Source organism: Marmota monax, unplaced genomic scaffold, assembly GCF_021218885.2.
Source record: "Marmota monax isolate L192 unplaced genomic scaffold, Marmota_monax_Labrador192_F-V1.1 WCK01_AAM20220418_F8-fsc00006, whole genome shotgun sequence".
Lineage (NCBI taxonomy): Eukaryota > Metazoa > Chordata > Mammalia > Rodentia > Sciuridae > Marmota > Marmota monax.
Genome location: NW_026693712.1, coordinates 5983175 through 6002763, shown reverse-complemented (window position 1 = coordinate 6002763; position 19589 = coordinate 5983175). Strand labels below are relative to the sequence as shown.

At 37.2% G+C, this 19589-nt stretch overlaps 1 protein-coding gene across 1 annotated transcript in view; it reads left to right on the top strand.

The window, feature by feature from the left end:
- Positions 1–19589, top strand: part of Fbn2 (fibrillin 2) — a 233428-nt gene that overhangs the window by 151615 nt on the left and 62224 nt on the right. Inside the window, exons 19-25 of the mRNA XM_046460170.2 lie at positions 1665–1790; positions 6406–6525; positions 11816–11953; positions 12509–12559; positions 13029–13154; positions 16281–16508; positions 17021–17146. Of these exons, the coding sequence (XP_046316126.1) occupies positions 1665–1790; positions 6406–6525; positions 11816–11953; positions 12509–12559; positions 13029–13154; positions 16281–16508; positions 17021–17146 (915 nt within the window). The remainder of the gene's footprint in view (positions 1–1664; positions 1791–6405; positions 6526–11815; positions 11954–12508; positions 12560–13028; positions 13155–16280; positions 16509–17020; positions 17147–19589) is intronic.

The window sequence follows — 19589 nt, the reverse complement described above, 5'->3', positions numbered from 1 at the left end:
ATAAAACATCACACAGTAATGGGAAAACTTATACAAATCCTTAAAATAAAATGTTATTTTTTGAAGTTCACATCAAGATTCAGAAGTGAAGTAAAAACATAGTGTCCAAAAGCAAAAAGATCAGATCAAACATAAAACCTGATTTTACCATGGTGATGAGATTATAGGAGATGGGGGTTTTTCTGATCTGTTTTCCATGTCTTCACAGTGTCAGCATACTGTCTGTAAGGAGACAATTGTTATTTGCAAGACGAAACATATAATTTTAAGTAAAAGGAAGTCTTTACCCCAAACACAGTTTTTGTTTCTATCATTAACTGCACTTGTAAAAATGAGAATGAGGTTATGAAGATAAAGGTGAATATGAGTTTCTTAAATTCAAGATTTGGACAGTCTTTGCTAGGCTGTTCTAGAATACTGTAGGAAACCATAAAGTTCATCACTAGTGTTTCAGTAGTAACCAGTTGTTTCTGAGGTAAAAAAGCATAGCGGGAGGCCTGGGGATGTGGCTCAAGCAGTAGCGCGCTCGCCTGGCATGCGTGCTGCCCGGGTTTGGTCCTCAGCACCACATACAAAGATGTGTCCACCGAAAACTAAAAAATAAATATTAAAAAATTCTCCCTCTCTCTCTCAACCTTAAAAAAAAAAAGAAAGCATAGTGGGAAATTAAGGAAAACCTTTCAAAAACTGTTGTTAAAAGCATTCTTTTCAAATTTTAATTAGAAAAAATGCCATCTGTCATTTTAATTATATATTGATAAGCATATAGGCAAATGAGTTAGCCTATATGTATATTTTTGTATTTTTTGTATATTTCATTAGTGCTTTAAAATATTAAATGAAGGGCTGGGGTTGTAGCTCAGCGGTAGAGCACTTTTCTGGCATGTGTGAGGTGCTGGGTATGATTCTCAGCACCACATAAAAATAAATAAAATAAAAGTAGTGTGTCCATCTACAATTTAAAAAAATATTTTTAAAAATATTTAATGAAGCCCAGTATAGTAGCACACACCTTGTAACCCTAGCTACCCAGAAGGCTGGGGCAGGAGGATCACAAGTTTGAAGCCAACCCTTGGGAACTTAGTGAGACCCTGTCTCAAAATAAAAAGTAGGGGCTGGAGTTGTGGCTCAGTGGTAGAGTGCTTGCCTAGCATGCATGAGGCACTGGGTTCAATCCTCAGCACCACATAAAAATAAATAAAGATATTGTGTCCACCTAAAACTTAAGAATAAATATTTAAAAAAATAAATAAATAATAAAATAAAAAGTAAAAATGGGTTAGGGATATAGTTCAGTGGTAAAGTACCACTGGATTCCGTCCCCAGAACTGTAAATTTAATAATAATAATAAATGAAATAAATAAACCTATTATAGTCCTATTGTGGAACAAAAAGCAAATGGAGAACAAAGTAATAGTGATGAAGCCTTTGCAACCGATCATATTTTTCAAGGCCTCCAAAAGATCTTAGAAGTATCCTCTAGCATCAGAACGTCCCACTTGAATAAAACTGAATATATTTTGCTTAAGATTAAAGTATGTGCTGTGGTACAGGGAGACTAAGTCAAAGGAGGAATAGAGAAAAAACAAAAATAAAATATTGTTGATCACTGTGATACACATTTTAATACGTATATCTCCTGTCTTCCAATGATTGCTTTCAGACATCGATGAGTGCTTGGTGAACAGACTGCTTTGTGATAATGGACTGTGCCGAAATACGCCAGGAAGTTACAGCTGCACGTGCCCCCCTGGCTATGTGTTCCGGACAGAGACGGAGACATGTGAAGGTAGGAGTTGTTTCCTTACCTTAGCTGTGACAAGAAAGTACCTAGAGATGGACACCTGTCAATCACACTGACAGTTATGAAACAGTATACTCAAAAAAGGCTGTGTGAATTTTTTAGAAAATGATCTCTTTCAGCTAATCCAGTAGTTTCAGAAATAGCATGCATCTAACCCAGTGTATAAACACTGACAGTTTTATTTCATTCAGATAGAATATCAACAACACTTGAAACAAACATTTTGAAGTGGGGGGGAAAAAAAGAGTGGAAGGAACCATATTGTTTCACTTGCTGAAATAAAATGGCAGATTTTTGTGTGATTACTTTGTTTTCCCTTTTTAAAACCACTGTGACATGTTAACCTAGGAACTTGAATTGCAATGGACAAGTCAGCTCTTGCACATTTTATTTGTGAAATAGGCGATTTACCCAAGAGATTGGCCCAGAGAACATTTGAGGCCTAAGTAAAAATCATCACTTTAATGAAATTTACAGTCTAAGAAAATTGTCATTTCCAATTAATAATTAAATAGATATTATTTGAACTTACAGTTCATAAACCAATGTTTAAAAAACCCTTTCTTTGAACCACATTTTTCTGCACTGGAAGTTATGTGAATGAGTTGGACACTTAGGGAAGTCCTTGTTTCATTGAAACACTGGCCAAGTGAAAGTGCATTCAATTATATTTTTGTGTCCCCATCAAAGTTATATTTCAGAATCCTCTGTGGCATGACTACTAGTCATTGTCCTTGTTTAATTCTTGATGTATGAGCCTACATAATGCTTCCAGAACCTTCTCATATATAATTACTGCTTCAGAACAGACACTTGTTTTAACAGATTTCGTCTTTAATTATTATGGAATAGCCCTTTGCTTATCTGTTAAAGTATTTGTTTCTTAGTGGTTCCATAGCCAAGAAAACTGCAATAGCAATATTATGTGAAAAAGATGTTAGCATTCTCTCTTCTTCTTCCTGTTTAACTTCAAAGCATTCTTGTGAACAGAAGCAGGTTAGGACTATAGAGTGAGATGCCAAAACCAAATGACTCGGCTCAAGTCAACAAAATGCAATTACATAGTGCAATTCTAAGTTTGGATTGAATTGGAAGGGCCACTGAAAAACAGTAATTAGCCGGAAGAAAGGAAAAAACAGAGAAGAAAAAGAAAATCTCAGCATGAAGTCTTCTTTTTCTCTAAACTTAGTGGTGATAACTATTTCCCCACTTTTCAACAGCTTCGTGAAAACTGCTCAGAGCGGATCAGTCATCCATTCCTAGTGGAAGGATTTGAAGTTCTCTGGTCTGCTGAGCAGGAGGCCCCTTAAGAGTTGGGAGTATCTGAAGGTTATTAGGGTCTCTTTTTAAACCAGCTTGGATTTCTTGAATATACTTAACTACAGGGTCTCTTCCTCTTCTGATACCTTTTACCCTTCAGAATTGCTCTGAAAAAGGGACTTTGTGAAGACATATCTCCTCTACACATTTTTAGGGAGGTGTGGGAGAAGGGACTTCTAAAAGTTTTTCCTGACTTTTACCCTTCCTGCCCACTGCCCTTAATTTGTTTTATCCATTGTCTACTCAAGGGTAAGCTGTTAAATCTTGGGAAATTTTGAGAGCAAGAGCACCTTAGGATATCATCTTAAGCTGTTGATTATTGCAACTAGATCTCCCATCCATAGTGACAATACCCTCTGATGAGCTTGTGAGAGAGACATAGTGTGGGATTAAATGGTTGGTGTCTGATTCTGAGTTGTACTCACACCGAACTGTCAAGGATTATGAATACTATATTCTTTCCACTGTACCAAGTAAGATGAGAGCTGAATACCAAGGAAGTAAAAGTCAGACACTCGTCTGCTTACATGAACAAGTAAGAAGAGTAGGAGCCAATGGTGTTTAATAGTGTAATCGTGGGCATTTATATTAATGTTGACACTTCAGGAGCAAACCAGGCAGCAGGGAGGGTTAGAAAGAGGGATATGTGCTTATTCTGTTCAAAGCATACTTGCTCTTGATACTCTGAGCCTTTTCTTTAATATAAAAACAAATTGTATCTGTTATTCATAGAAAAGATGTTCATGTTACATAAATACAGAAGAAATGACAGAGAAATTATTTGCTGTAGCCTTCTGACATTAACAGAAATAAAAATGATTTATCATGGGAAACCTATTCAAATAACTTATTTCTACACTTTTTACCCACTAAGTTATTTGCATTTTCATTTTATTAAGTGATTTGCAGAAAAAAAAAATAGACCCACAGGCCTCTAATCTCTTTTTCCTTTGGGTCTCCTGATTTCCACTATTGCATGCAAACAGTGAATTCTCTGCCTGAAGCAGTTCTCTTCATTCTATTCCCCCTTAACTAATTTCCAAGGACTAAACAGGGAATTATTATTATTATTAGCAGATTCCTTGAAGATTCTAGCTTTCTCTGTATATATTTGCCTTCTTCATGAACTTTTTCATTCATGTTTTCAACAAGCTATTTTAAATATATAATAAATTGGAGTAATAATAGAGAGGAAAGGTGCTCTATATTTCAGACTGAAGTTACAAAATCTTTATTTTACTTTTTTTGTTTGAGCTTTGAGGGTCTGTGAAAGTTAAAATTTTTACAGCAAGTACTGTGGTTTAGATTGTGTTTCCAGTGACATAACTAGTTAAATGTAAACCAGATGTGCTTTGAAGTTTATTTCCAGGAATGTACAGTGAACTGTTTCAATTCCTGGTTCCATGACATTTATAACATAAAAACATTGTATTTAAAGTAAAACTAAATAGTTGATATTTGTAGTTGTCATTGCATATGTTTGCAGTTTTTGAGTTTGTCATTGCTTAATTTAAAATAGAGATTTTAAAAGTTTGTGACATTTACCTTTTTCTTTTGGGGGGGGACTTCTCACAAGTGAAATTAATAGGAGATTTATATATGACATATCCTCAGATTAGTTATCTGCTTCCATTTTTTAGGTTGTATTTGTATGAAAGAATTTCAATACTCTGGAATATGTTTTTTATTTTAAATCTGTGCTATAATAATATAACCTGCTCTTATATTTTGCATTAAGACAACAAACAATCTGAAAGCAAAATGCATTCATATTTCATCAATTTGTATTTTAATAATTAAATTTGTATCTGGGTACTTCTTTAGTAATTTTGAAATAACACTACTTGTTTTCTACATCAGTTTTTTAAATTTGCATTTCAAGCTCACTGACTTAAAAATCAACTGTGAGCCCTGCCCTGTTAGTTTATATTTGACTCCAGACATTCAAGAATAATAAGCATTTGCATCTTCCAGTTATTTGTTTATATTTTCTTCAGTATAGGAAAGTGCTTTGTATTAAATTCAAAGTAATCTTTGGGGGGGAAAAAGTGTTCTGGTGAACTCAAAAACCCTTCTATTCATCATAAAAAGGCTTGAAGTATTTCAACCTGTTTCAGATAATTCACCAAGTAGAGAAAGAAATGTCTGAGCCACTTCTTCAAATTCAAATGGTTGAATTTATGCTGGAAGTGTCTTTGATCTTGAGAACATAGGCATACTGTCATTGCTTTGAATCATCAGCAAGAATTAGCTTGTGGATATATGATTTGCTTAAATCAGATTAATGATTATAGAGTCATATTGAATGCAATTACTTACACTTTATCAATTTTTTCTAATTTTCTATTTTGTATATTTTTGTCCCTGGGGATTGAACTCATGGCCTTGCACATGCTAAGTACTTGCCAAGCACTGAGCTATACTCCCAACCATAGTTTTTCTTTTTTTCCTTTTTTCCCTTTTTTTTTGGGGGGGGGGTCGTAGGGTGCGGGCAGTGGGTACCAGGGTTTGAATCCAAGAGCATTTAACCACTCAGCCATACCCCAGCCCTTTTTATTTTTTATTGTGAGACAAGTTCTTACTAAGTTGCTGAGGGCCTAAGTTGCTGAAGCTGGCTTTGAACCTACAATCCTCCTGCCTCAGCTTCCCAAGTTGCTTAGATTATAGGCATGCAACAAAGCACCCAGCTGCAACTATAGTTTTTTCTGATTTTTATTTGGCCAAAATTAGTTGTTTGAAAAACTCACTAGATTAAACTTATAAATGTGAAAGAACCAAAAAAAGAGAAAGGTGGATAAGAACTAGAGGAGAATTCTGAATCCAATATGAAAGTTTCAGCCCTTATTTCCTGATTCATACCCAGGGGTTTGAAATCAAAGCCACTATTGTTACATTTTGTCTTCAAAGCCTCACAGAACCATAAATGACAGAAATGATCGACATTTGTTTGTGCACAGCATGTTGCACCTGGAATTACATTCTCTTACAGGGGAAACTAATCCAATTTATATAGTTGGAGTAATGTATTGAAAGAGCACATACTGAACCCTTTCCAAATAGGCTGTTCCCTGTAGTCCTACTGAGTCCCCAGTCATGTAGATGTGTATTTACACTGTAAAATGCATGTCTCCATTCCCCATTCATTTTATGCCTTGTAGATCCATATTAAAATTACAAGAGCCAAGTTTACCAGACATTCTGGCATAGCATGACTTGTTGGAATAATATTTTCCAGAAACACATGGCAGTTCTAACAGAATCTTTTCCTTCTGGATTGCAGATATAAATGAATGTGAAAGCAACCCATGTGTCAATGGAGCCTGCAGGAACAACCTTGGATCTTTCAATTGTGAATGTTCACCTGGCAGCAAACTCAGCTCCACTGGATTGATCTGTATCGGTAAGATTCATACATGGTATTGATGTTTCGGTTTCACTGCAAAGATAAGCACATACCTCTTAGCAAGAACATAACGTGATGCGAGAAAAGCATGTTTGTATAAACTAGGCATCCTTTTAAATTTCGTTAGATTCTACAAAGTATTCCTTTCATATAAGTAGATATGCTATAGGTTATAAGCATTTCCATACCACAGACATATGTATACACATTACCCTAAAAACGCCTTAGGCAACAGTACAGTCAAATCCCTACTGCATACTTTCTGTAAACAACCTTCTATCATGAACAAAAATGTTACGGAATTTGGATTTAGTTAACAGGACAAGAATTTGAAGATTTTAAACTTGAAACATATATAGGGAATTTATTATGTTTTCCTTTTTTTCATCAATCATAAATCTATGAATTCCAATGAGGGAAGATAAGTGTTTTCTTACTTTGGGAAATCTTTAAGGAGAAAGATTCCAAAACTCCTAAACTAGCATCTTTTAATACATCTCAAAGCATAAGGTTGTTTCTGGATAAGGACGTAAGATATTTGTAGAACAAGGTTGTCTGACATATTACTATTTGAAAAAATACAGCATGTTTAAAGGAAACGACTATTGGTGATTTTTCCCTACTACTAGGGGCAATGCCTCCATTCTCTAATCATGCCACAATTCATATTATTGGCTAGCATCTACCTTTAAAGTGAAGTAAATATATATTCCAAATAGGAAGCTATTTTAGTTTTACATAGTGCCCAATGATTTGGAAATATTTTGTTTGTTACTTAGCCAAAATGAATTTTCAATTTAATACTTGCTAAAGATAATGGCATTTTAGTATTATGTCTGATGTTAATCATTGGATGGCAGGATACCTGTTTGTGAAATGACTAGAAATGACCCAAGTTCAAAATTATCAGTGAAACCTTCTCTTTGGAAGTATGGATTTCTCCATCTCCCAGTGGGGTACAGCTGCTGAAATCTGAGCCTTCCTCAGGTCTCTATATTAGTGCCTGAGGCACTACTTTCTTTATAGAATTCCTGGTGGAAGTTAGGGCACAGATTGGATGGGTAAGGCAGAAATATTTTTGCTAAGGAACAATTTCCAACTGAGTGGAGTCATTATATTATGCCAAGGAAATAATTTCAGCATTAGTAGATTAGTGTGTCAGAAATCTTAAGTCTGTAAGCCACTTGAGCATCAAAGCTATCTTGGTTTTTGCTTCACTGTATAGACTTCTATTATTTTGGCCTTTTGGCCTTAGAGTTGTTAATGAAACAGAGACTTTTAATTCCCAAGTCATTATGTCATTCTTCCCCTTGCCAGCAACTAAGCACCACCATATTTTCTTCCCAGCCAGTGCCATTCTTTCATTCATTATGATGGAATTTGAATGTCCCAGCCTAAAACTACTCAGAGAGAAATCTACTTACTATATTAAAATTTTAGACATGATCTTATCAACTTTCCTTTAAAAAAGCACATCCAAGGAAAAAAATGGAATAGAAAATAGTAAAATATACAGAGGAAAGTTATGTATGTGTTTTTAGAGGACCATCAGTGACTTGTGTTGATGATTAGCCTAGAGCTTTCTTTCACAGGGTTCAGGTCTCTACATTTCGAAAGGAACAAAAACAATGATATGGTCACTAAAGTTAAATTAGATCATATATGAGGTATTTGAATACTAGAAATATGTAAGGATTCAGAATCTATTCTTCAAACTTCCAAATTAAAAATTCATTTTAAATTATTCTGAAATACTTCAAAGACTATTTTGTATTACAATTGATATCATTAAATATAGAACAATAACCGTGACTGATACTATCTTTGTGCATTACACTACTTTGGTTTGATGGCTCTGTATAACCCACACTCCCTCATCTTTGGGGTCTGCACTCTGTCCTCCCCTTGTATGGAATAACCACCCTGTGATCAAATCCAACAGCTTATTTTCATTTTCCACGTTAAACTATTAGCTGAGTTTGGCCGTCCAGCATTTGCTCTTTCTTAGTAAGTGCTTCATTTTTGGCCTCCGAAGCACAGCTTTCTTCTTATCCTTTCACTTTTCTGGCTCATTTTTTCCATTTCCTTTGGTGAGCCTCCCCTCCAACCTGACAGGTTCCACCGGTCAGTCCATGGACCTTTTTGCTTCTCGGCGGGCGCTCATCCTTAGATGGCCTCTACCTTGATTCTCAAATTGATCACCCCATATTCAACCTCTCCACTAATTCCAGCTGTTTGAGACATCCAAGTGCAGACGACTGCTTAGACATCTCAAACATAACACGTCCAAACCCAAATTCCTATCTTTTGGCTTGAACCTGTGTTTCCTAGAAACAGTTCTGTCTTGGCAAATGGCAACTCCATTCTTCCAACTTCCACACCCCAAATCCTTGGCATCATCCTCAATTCCTTCTTCTCAAACTGTACATCAAATCCATCAGCAAAACCTATTGATTATACTTGAAGTCGATGGCTATTCCAACCACTTGCTACCAACAACCCTGATTATTACTGTAACCTCTATCTCTAACGCCCCTCCTCCCTCACCCATGCTTGCTACCCTGGAGTCTATTTTCCACATAGCCACTGGGTAATGCTTTTAAATCATAAGTCAGCACATGTCATTCTTTGTCTGGAAACCCTGACTATAAAAACCTTGGCTTCTCCACTCACTCAGAGCAAAAGCTCAGAGCTTTGCCAAAGTCTGTGTTACCCTCATGATCTCACGCTGTCTCTGTCTCCCATTGCTCTGCCTTCCACCCCTCCACCTGATCCACCCCAGCCTACTTCTTGCCCATACCCGTCCAGTGTGATCCCATGTGAAACTTGCTGTATTTGATCTCTGTGGCTGGTTGCCACAAATTTTTATTCTTTTTATTCTCTATTTATATGTTACATAGTAAGTCAGGACTTCTCTGACCATCTCAGTTAAAGTAACAGTGTCTCTCCAACTACTACTGGTTTATTTGTTTTTCAGAGTTTTTGTTTGTTTGTTTGTTTTGTTTTTGTACAGGGGATTGAACTGAGGGGCACTCGACCCCTGAGCCACATCCCCAGCACTATTTTGTATTTTATTTAGAGACAGGGTCTCACTGAATTGCTTAGCACCTGGCTTTTCCTGAGGCTGGCTTTGAACTCACAAGCCTCCCGAGCCCCTGGGATTACAGGCACGCACCAACGTGCCCAGCTCTTTTTTCAGAGTTCTTAACCAAACCCTGACCATGCATGTGTATCTATCCTGTGTAAGTGTGAAAAAGAAAGAGAGGCAGATAGAGACAGGGAAAGAAGGAGAAAGAGAAATGAGAGGGGGGCTTCCGATGACTTGTAACTTTCAAGTGTTGATTCAGTACCAACAGGTGTGGTGCTACAGAATGAAGGGCTGGAATAGAGCTTGCAAATTCAAATCTTGATTCTGATCCTGTACTAGCTGAGTGACCTTGAATAAATGAGTTGACTTCTCTGTGCCTCTGTTTCCTCATCTGCAAATTGCACATACCTCATATGGCTGTTTTAATAAGTAAACAAATAGATGGAAAGCCTTTAGAATAGTGCCTTTGTCAATATTTTCAGTTCCTATTATTGTATCTTACTTAAAATGATCACACCCAAGGTCACTAACTAGTTTGGAGAATTCAGTAACTAATTTGGATCAGTGAAGACCTCTTAAATTTGCAGTGGTCTTCCACAAGCACCTGCTTCCTCTGTGCTACAGAATACACAGGTGTGAGGTGGTAAAGAGCCTGTAGCTGGGACTTGACACAAGCATTATCAAGCAAACCTTTTTCACTTGTGTACAGTTGTACACCAAAGTGAATGTTCCAGCCAGAGAGAAAGAAGGCAAAGTGATCATCCAATTCTTTGCACACCTTTGCCTCATAACTTCTCATATCCAGTCAAGATGAGAGTTGTTTATTTCAACCTCTGCTCCCGAGGGTTTGGGCTGTGGCAGCCTCCTCCTGGCTGCAGTACCAGTCTCATCAAGACCCGCCACTTTCATCACAACTCCCTTTCTGGGTTTGTGAGAGTTATTATTTGTTTTTATTATGGAATGTGGAAGTAAAACTTTATCTGCACCTATTATTAAATTTTTTGAGTTTTAGAGTAAATGATATAGAAATACTCTTTGTTATTTTCCTCATCTGTGTACCACAGTACACTCTTAAAACCAAAACCTGAAATTGTGTTTTCTGCATGACCTGCATCAGGATCACCTGAGGAGCTTGTCAAAATGCAGGTATCTGGGATGCATATCTGGAGACATGGATCTGCATTTTAACAAGAGCCTTGCACACTTAATGGAGAACCACAGTTCTATAAAGAAAGCTTCATGTTTGTGTATCCAGTTGGTGTTTTGTCATGTCAACTTTGACTGGGTTACTTATCACTGCTTCAAAATCAGTTACTTAACAGTATTTTAATATTTGTTTGAAATACTGTTATGACATCTGCAGGTATTCCAACTGCTCGTAATGCACATGGAATAAAATTTCAAAGTAAGGTAGTATTTTACTAGATAACTCTACATTCAAAAGCAGGAACTTACATTTGATACGGAGACACCCTTAAGTTAGGGTGGTTATATCTAAAATGGTTGGATGCCAGGTAATTCTTGATCTTCTTTATACTTCTCCCTTTCCTCAGAAGATTTACCATGAACATATATTACTTTTTGAACTAAAGGTTATATACACATGCATAGGAAAATGCCTAAAAGAAAATACATCAGGTATTAGCCCTGAGGATGTCTCAGTGGTAGATTTATAGGTGATGTTTATTTATTTCCTTCTTTATTTCTTAGGGTTTTTTTCTTTCAAGTTTTTCAGTTTCAAGAAATATTGGTTTCTCTATTACAGAACACAAATTGTATGTAGTTAATTTGGTGGGAAATTAGGAGAGGAGATTATTTGAGGAATTTTATTTAATAAAATCTTAAATATCAAAGCATTTATCACAAAGGATAAATCTTACAAATATTTTTCACTCAAGTGATTGTGTCTTCATGGCAGTGCACTGTGTTTCTTGGGTGACAATGACTCCTCGATAGGCTGTCAGAAACATAATTGTATTATTGCCATATCATGAGATGTGTGGAGTACAGTCATTTACATATATGTAAAATGCCATATTTTAATGTTTGTTCATGTGTGTTCAAGGGACATGTTAGTAAAGCCTTAAAAATTGATTTTCTTATGTTTTTTAACACTGTAACACACGCCTTTGGTGTACACGGTGGAATTCCATTTGCTTTGGAGGTACAAGTTCTCCAACCTTTCCTACTCCTTTTCAGACAGCCTGAAAGGGACCTGTTGGCTCAACATCCAGGACAACCGCTGTGAAGTGAACATTAACGGAGCCACTCTGAAATCCGAATGCTGTGCTACCCTGGGAGCTGCCTGGGGGAGTCCCTGTGAGCGCTGTGAACTAGGTAGGTGGCCGTCCAGGGGCTTCTGGGCTTCTAAATTTGTCACTGTGTGCTTCTTACTGGGGCAGACACCTATCTAAATTGTTGTCTTTCCTAGCTAAAAATATTCACCTCCTAAAACATGCATTTGGTTTTTCCTCATAGTAGAAGCAGATCTTTCAGTTGTTTTAGACAAGGAAAGGAATTGGTTTGAATCTAGGTGCTAAGTAGCTACTTGTATCCTTCACTGTCCTTTCTTGGCATGTATCCCAGTAGAATATGATGACTCTGGCTCTCCTGAGTCCTTTACTTACTTGTCATTCAGTTGTCAATAGGAGGAAAGAGGAATTGTAGAGAACATCTTGATACAAGTCTTGTAGGAAACATCTTGATACAAGTCGCTGCCAGTATAGTTACCACTCAAGTCCTGTTCCACTGAATTGAAGAAAGAGAGAACTGGAGTCTTCAGCCTTTAAAGCTCCACCTTCAATTTAAAATTCTGTCATATTGTTTCTTGAGCTTAAAACAGTTGTATTTTCTTTTATAATGAAGTAAAAGTCTGTCCTGTTGTTCTTACAGATACAGCTTGTGCAAGAGGATTTGCTAGGATTAAAGGTGTCACTTGTGAAGGTGAGTGAATTCTTAGATGATGTAAATCTTCAGAGCAGTATCATAAAATTGATATTCACTCTCATGCTTTGGAAATATTTTTTACCTTCAGAGATCTTGAAATTTCAATGAAAATAGTCAGTGTAATCAACAAATACTTTAGCACAGTACTTGGGGGAAGCAGCTTGGGGTTTCCCATTTCTCCTCTTTATGCAGTTGGTAAGTTTCCTGAGGACATCGCCAGCCTCCAAGGCACAGAACAGCTGGCAGAGGAGCATGTCTGGGCTGTTTTATGGATAGACAAGGCTGTGGTCATTTTCACAGCTGGTGCCTAGGAGAGCTGGTGGCTGGGTTGTGGAATATTTCTGCTTAACTCAAGTAATAATCCACATTGTATTGCAGATTGAATATGTTATACAGGAACTGCAACTGCACCTGTTTTTCCTATTTGTGACTTCTTTACCCCTCTGCTCACTCCATTTCCCTGCAGACGTTAATGAATGTGAGGTGTTTCCTGGCGTTTGTCCAAATGGACGCTGTGTCAATAGCAAAGGGTCTTTTCATTGTGAGTGCCCAGAAGGCCTTACATTGGATGGAACTGGACGTGTGTGTTTGGGTAAGATTCATGCCCTCATGGATTTTATGCATGAAACTAGCCATGAATTTTCTTGTCCTTTGGTTAGTGGCCCATCCAAAACCACTGAGTCTGGTGAAAGTTGCTTCAAATAAGATATTTGGGAGAAAAATCACTTCAGGATATTTTTTAAATGAATGTATTTAAGTAAAATATTTTCTGCTTAATACCTAAAGTTGGTACTACTCAAAAATCTATCTTGGGGCTGGGGATATAGCTCAGTTGATAGAGTGCTTGCCTTGCATGCACAAAGCCCTGGGTTCAATCCCCAGCACCAAAAAACAAAACAAAACAAAAAAAACTATCTTTTAAAATTGTTTCTTTAATCAGATACTTCAGGCAAGTTCAGTCTTTCATACTGAGTTAATAGAAAACTATGTATTGTTTGTAACACAGAAGAATAAATGTAGACCAGCACTTTAAAAAGTCAGCAGTTACCAGCTAACTGCAGCTGTACCCTTTGGACAATGGGGAAATTTGTTATTTGTTTCTGTTTGAAAACAATGACAGGTCCTGGTCCTTCCTTTCCCCACTTCAGAGTTTAAATTTTCTTAATGCTTTATATTATAAAGATCTAAACTGAGGAACCTTTTTTCAACGCTATATTGTATGTATGGCAATTTGACCTTATTCTTTATCAGTGTCATTACTAAACTTGAATTTAATGGTGGAAAAAGAAACCTATTAATTTCATATTGTTTGTAAACAACAGTTTTTCATTTGAAGGGATTTTTTCCCATGAGCTATGAAACAATAAATTTTTCATTTCAAAACATCTTTATGTAGGTTCATTTTTGACATTTAAGAGTGTAGGCAGAGTATTAGCAATGGTAATATTAACATTTAACAGTTTCATATCAGTGATTTTTTAAATCAGTAGTAAGAAAAGAAAGTTTGTAGTACCATACTATCCGGTTACTGTAGTTAACACACATTTCACTTTAATTTTTGATAGCATATTTAAATTTGGGTAGAAAACATGGTATACATTAATGTGAAATTATTTAGAAAGCATAGATTGCAAAGTAGAAGAATAAAATATACTTTTCCAATTTTTAAATATTTTAAATTAGGTACCATGTTTAGAAAAAAAAGGCATCTTTTGAAGATGACAAAATAATTGTATTTGCATGTTCAAATGAAATCATGTTGCCTTTAGAAATTCAGGATTAGAGTATATGAAGATATGTTGATTGTAAACTATCACTCAGCAAAATCAGTTTCCAGTGACATCACTCAAAACCAGAGCCTTTATAATATTTTAAATCAATATATACGATTTTTTTATCCTTATGCTTGTTTTTGTCACTACTGGGATTAAGCTACATTTACTATTCTGTCTGTGGATGTGAGGAAGTTTCAAGATATTGGCATATGGAAATGTCATATATTTAAGAATAAAAGTAGTGGTAGATTACTCTGACTGAGCATCTTTTAAATCAGTGATCCCAAATGCCTGGGGAAGCCAGGCAGGTAACATAAATGACTGAAGTGCTAATTTAAAAGAGCAGTGGAGACTGAAGCAGATGGTGGCACACATACCATCCAAAGATTTCCAAGCTGATGTTTTAATTTCTGTGAAAGCCAGAGCTTATGAGGCCCATCTTCTGGCTATTCTGATTCCTGATGTAAATATCAATATGAATCTTTGTAGTAAAGACCTAGGATTGCTCTTCCAGGATCTCATGACTTTTTTCATACTTAAATTCAAATATCTATCTCTCCCCAATTTAATCCCAGAATGGCTTCTTGAGAAAAATCACTTTAATGACCTTAAAAACAGTAAATCTCAGGCTGCAATTCTCAGGATACCGGTACTTATATGAAACTTGCCCATCTTGTGAAGAGCCTGACTTCCCGAGTGACAGTGTTGAATGGAGCTAGCTGTAACTGAGACCCGGAGCCTTGTGGGAATATGACTCACTGGATTATTGTCACTCTTTACACTGGCAGAGAAGGAGATTCTTGATTAGTTTAATGTTGATATATAAGGCAGAATTACCTGCTGTGAATGCTTATGTCTAGTCTACAGAATCAAAATAAAACTTTATCACAGTAATTTCTTTAAAATAGGACTTTTTAATTATAATACTTAGAAGTGTATAACTTTACGTTAAAGACAGTTGCTCAAGTGGATGTTACCTTTGGTTGAGGACTTGAAGGAATTATTGACATTAACTAAAATAGCAAACATTAATTTATTTGTCCAAATTTCCATCAGGAATCTCTTTTCCTCTGCTAAACAGTTTTTTGGGGTTCAAAAATCAATTTAATATTTAGAAATTCTCTTATCAAATAAATTGTGTTATTTAATTAAGAATGACCTTTTCTAAACTCATAACCTTATCATTCTGATCCATATTTGTGATTAAACAACTGAATGTTTGGTTGTAGCTTTACCACCAATTCAGTTGGCTAACAGATGATCTGTAAACTGTTAATACACCATACTGATCCTGTTGACTATTTACTGATATCCTCTCATCCTGGCTAGCACAGACTAAGCAGTGAAACATTGGTATGTTTTGAAATTGATGGGAAAATGTGACATTTAAGCAAATTGTTTGATTCCTTAATACAGAAGATTTACATAATCTAGGGCAAAAACCATGCTGCACAAAGTACATTGGGCAGGGGGAAAATAACCCCCTGTAAATTATAGTTTTTTCTTTTAAACAGCAATTTTAATAGTTGTATGAAATTAGAAAATAGATTGCAACTGATCATTTGCTGTTTTACGACTAGGATCGGTCAAGACTGCTCAAAAGCCACTTTGAGCAATTCACTGAACAAGAGGAATCTGGCATTAAAATTACTCTTTCTGATGTGAACAATACAAAAGGGGGTTATAGGAGACAACAAAAAGAGTCATGTCACTAGGAGAGCTTTTCTGTTGCAAGTTTTCTTGTGAGAAAGCTGAAAAGGAACTCACTTTTGCTCTCCTAAGTGACTCCCATTATGGAGTCCCTTGTAGGAGCTCAAGGACTACATGTCTCACCCACCAGTTCATCTCCAGGGCCCATCCTCACGCCTGGTGCTGAGTGGACACTAGGTATGTGAATGTTTGGTGAGGTGTCAGCACTCTCAGGCTCTGGTCTCTCTGCGTAGATATCCGTATGGAGCAGTGCTACTTGAAGTGGGATGAAGATGAATGCATCCACCCAGTTCCTGGAAAGTTCCGCATGGATGCCTGCTGCTGTGCTGTGGGGGCAGCCTGGGGCACTGAGTGTGAAGAATGTCCCAAACCTGGCACCAAGGAGTTTGAGGCCCTATGTCCTCGGGGACCTGGCTTTGCTAACCGAGGGGATGTTCTCACTGGGAGGCCATTTTACAAAGGTAACTGCCAGCGGTGCCCTGGTTCCTCTGCATTAGCAGGACACCCTCTACACCCTCTGAGAATTGGTTTTGCTTTAGAGACATGACTTCTGAGCACCCAATTGCCCGGGAGTATCAATTACCCATGTAAGATGGCCCTGAAGAAAAGCTAGAAATAGACTTCTCATCTTGCTCTTTTCATTCCTTCTGCGATCCCTCTGCCTTCCTTCACTTGACCTTTGGAGAGGTGACCTGACAGCTACTTCAGTAGCAAAAAGATCTGTATCCCCTCCTTACTACATAAAACAGTCAGAAATAAAGGGATCAGAATTCTGTTAAAAATAGAGGATCTTTTTCACACCAGAAACTTTTACATTGGTTATCAATGAGATAGATCATTTCAAAGTTTGATGGCCCTCGTTTTTACTTAGGTACATTATTATTATTTTCCATCATGATGAATTTTTAACATAAATGATGAACCTCCTTGTGTATATCAGCCAGCTCCAAATTTGGCTTTCTTCTTCTTTTAGATATCAATGAATGCAAAGCCTTTCCTGGGATGTGCACCTATGGAAAATGCAGAAATACAATTGGAAGTTTCAAGTGCCGTTGCAATAGTGGCTTCGCTTTGGACATGGAGGAAAGGAACTGCACAGGTGAGATTGTTCTTTTGTGTTATTTGGCAATCCCTGGCCTTTTGTCTTTTGCTCTGTTTGAAAATACTGCCTTCAAAAGCCCATTCCCTGGGAACTTGTAACTTTTTATTTTTCTTTTCCCATAAGCCAGTTCTCCAAATAAACTTGTGAGACATCTGCAAACTAGCACCAAAATGCTATTTGTATTATATGAAGAAATACGATTTTCAAAATATGTGAGGACTAAAGAATGTAGCCATTAAATCCACAATAATTACACAATTTTGAATGGCATACTATTAAAAAGTTTTAAAGTTGAAGATGGAGCAATTATGACTTATCTTACTCATCTGTGAATAGTACTCTTACTAATTAGACTTCAGTCACTATCCATAATCATCCATTCCCTTTAATTTGAAAGCTATGAAGCTCAAAATTTGTGTATTAGATAATATGACAAATTGTTATTTTTTGCCCAAGATCTTATTTTCAGAACTCTCTTCATTCATAGTCTCTGAAATTTTCCCTTTTCTCCCACCTTCCCTCCTGATGTCCATTGGAATGTCCCCCTTAGCTCCTTCCTATACCCACCCAGGCTAGGTGATTCCTGAGTATTCCATAGCTGTCCATTGGGTCCTCTCAAGTTCTGCTTGTCTTCTTGCTTTACCCAATGCCACATCCCTAATTCCCTCACTGTGGATTTTTCCACTCTGGGCTGCTGAACTTTTGCTGAGAGAGTGTGAGGAGAGCTGCCTGAGATTCCTACTTGTGCCTTCAGCCAAGTCCTCACAGGCGCTCAGCAGTGCACCTGTGCACCTCTTAAAGCTGCTTCCCGTATCTCTCAGCACTTCTAAAATGTCACTTGACCTACATGCCTCTCATCACCCTTCAAGTCTGATTGCCAGTTCTGTACTCATAGAGCCTCCTAATAAAACTTTCCTTTCCTCCCATTGTCCCTCCTCCAGTTTCAGAGAATGAGAAGCTCTTCCTGGATTTGCAGTTCAGTCCTCCACCCTCACTCTCCTTCCTGCTCCTGCTTAAGGCTCAACTCCTCTGGCTCTAGCATCTCCTCTTCACAGTCCCTTTTGCTCAACCTATAAACAGTTCAGAACTTTTCTTCAGTCTTTCTGTTTTCCCTCCAACATGTGCCAATCTGTTTTCCTATTTTACCTCTCACCCCTCTTTTAAGTAGCCATTTCTTTTACAGTTTTGATTTCTGCTCTCTCATTTAGAAGAGCCACATATGTAAATTTCTTTTAAATCTTTCCCTTGGTGCATATTCTCCTCGGCCTCTCAGCTAGAGCTCCTAAGAGAAGGTGTGACTGTGAGAAACAGGTCTTAGCTGAAGCATTGCCTGTCTTAGAGGAGAGCTTTCTACTAGCACATTTCCCACAGCTGAGAGAGGGGGAAAGTAGGTCCTTCTTTCTAGAAAGGGGACCTGGGTGACATATCACATTATCTACTATAGCACATGCTCCTCTAAGTTCTTCTACCTTTGAGTTACCACAATTAAAGCCCTCATTTTCACAACCACTGGGTTTATCATCCTCATACAGGACTTAGATTGTGTAACTTCTGGCAAAACAACTTCCATTAACTCAGGCAACTTTGGACCCTGGGTAAAGAAGCTTTGAGTTCTTCCAGTTCTGATCCCAACATCTTGTTTTTGTTGTGACATTAACCAAGTGAATTTATTAATCTCAAACATTTTTTTCTTCAGTAGTAGGAGACAGATTTTTTGTTAATAAACTGCCTTGTTTGGGGATATAATGTGAAATTCCATAGAAATTTATTGACCCATTCTTCACAAGGTATAAAGTGATCCTAGGTGATCCCACCCATCCTGCTTGTGCTTATACCCATGACTACCCTCAAAGACAGCTACTCTATAACTTCCTGTTCTCCGAGGAGCATTAATGTCATTCACAGGTGTACTGTGTCTCTTGCCTCTCTACTTTAAAGTTGGAACAACATTTTCAAGGACCAGTTCACAAGTCACCCCCAAAATGCCAGCTCTGAGCAGAGAATAGCTTACACGTGTGTAGCACTTTCTATGAGAAATGCAGTTTTTAGCGTTTAACTAATATAAATCTGCAGGTGGGTTCTTCTTCAGATAAAAAACAAATTGAGGCCTAGAGAAGTTAAATGATTTTTTTCAAGGCCCCAAACACAGTGACAGATGAGGTTTCTAACCAGACACTTAATTTCAGAGTTCACACTCTTACACAGTGAAGCTCCCACCACAGTATGTTAGTCAAACAATGCCCCTGCTCCATCAAAGGTTGTGTCATATGCCCCTCTTAGGGCTCAGCACCAATCACCAGATATGACAGATAAAAGTAGGAGAATTAATTTGCATACTGTTAGGTGCTTCATCATATATGTGTGACTTCTATTTAAAAGAAAGTACTTGCATTTTTTTCAATATGGCTGGTAATTAGAGAATTAAAACCTGGGAGAAAGC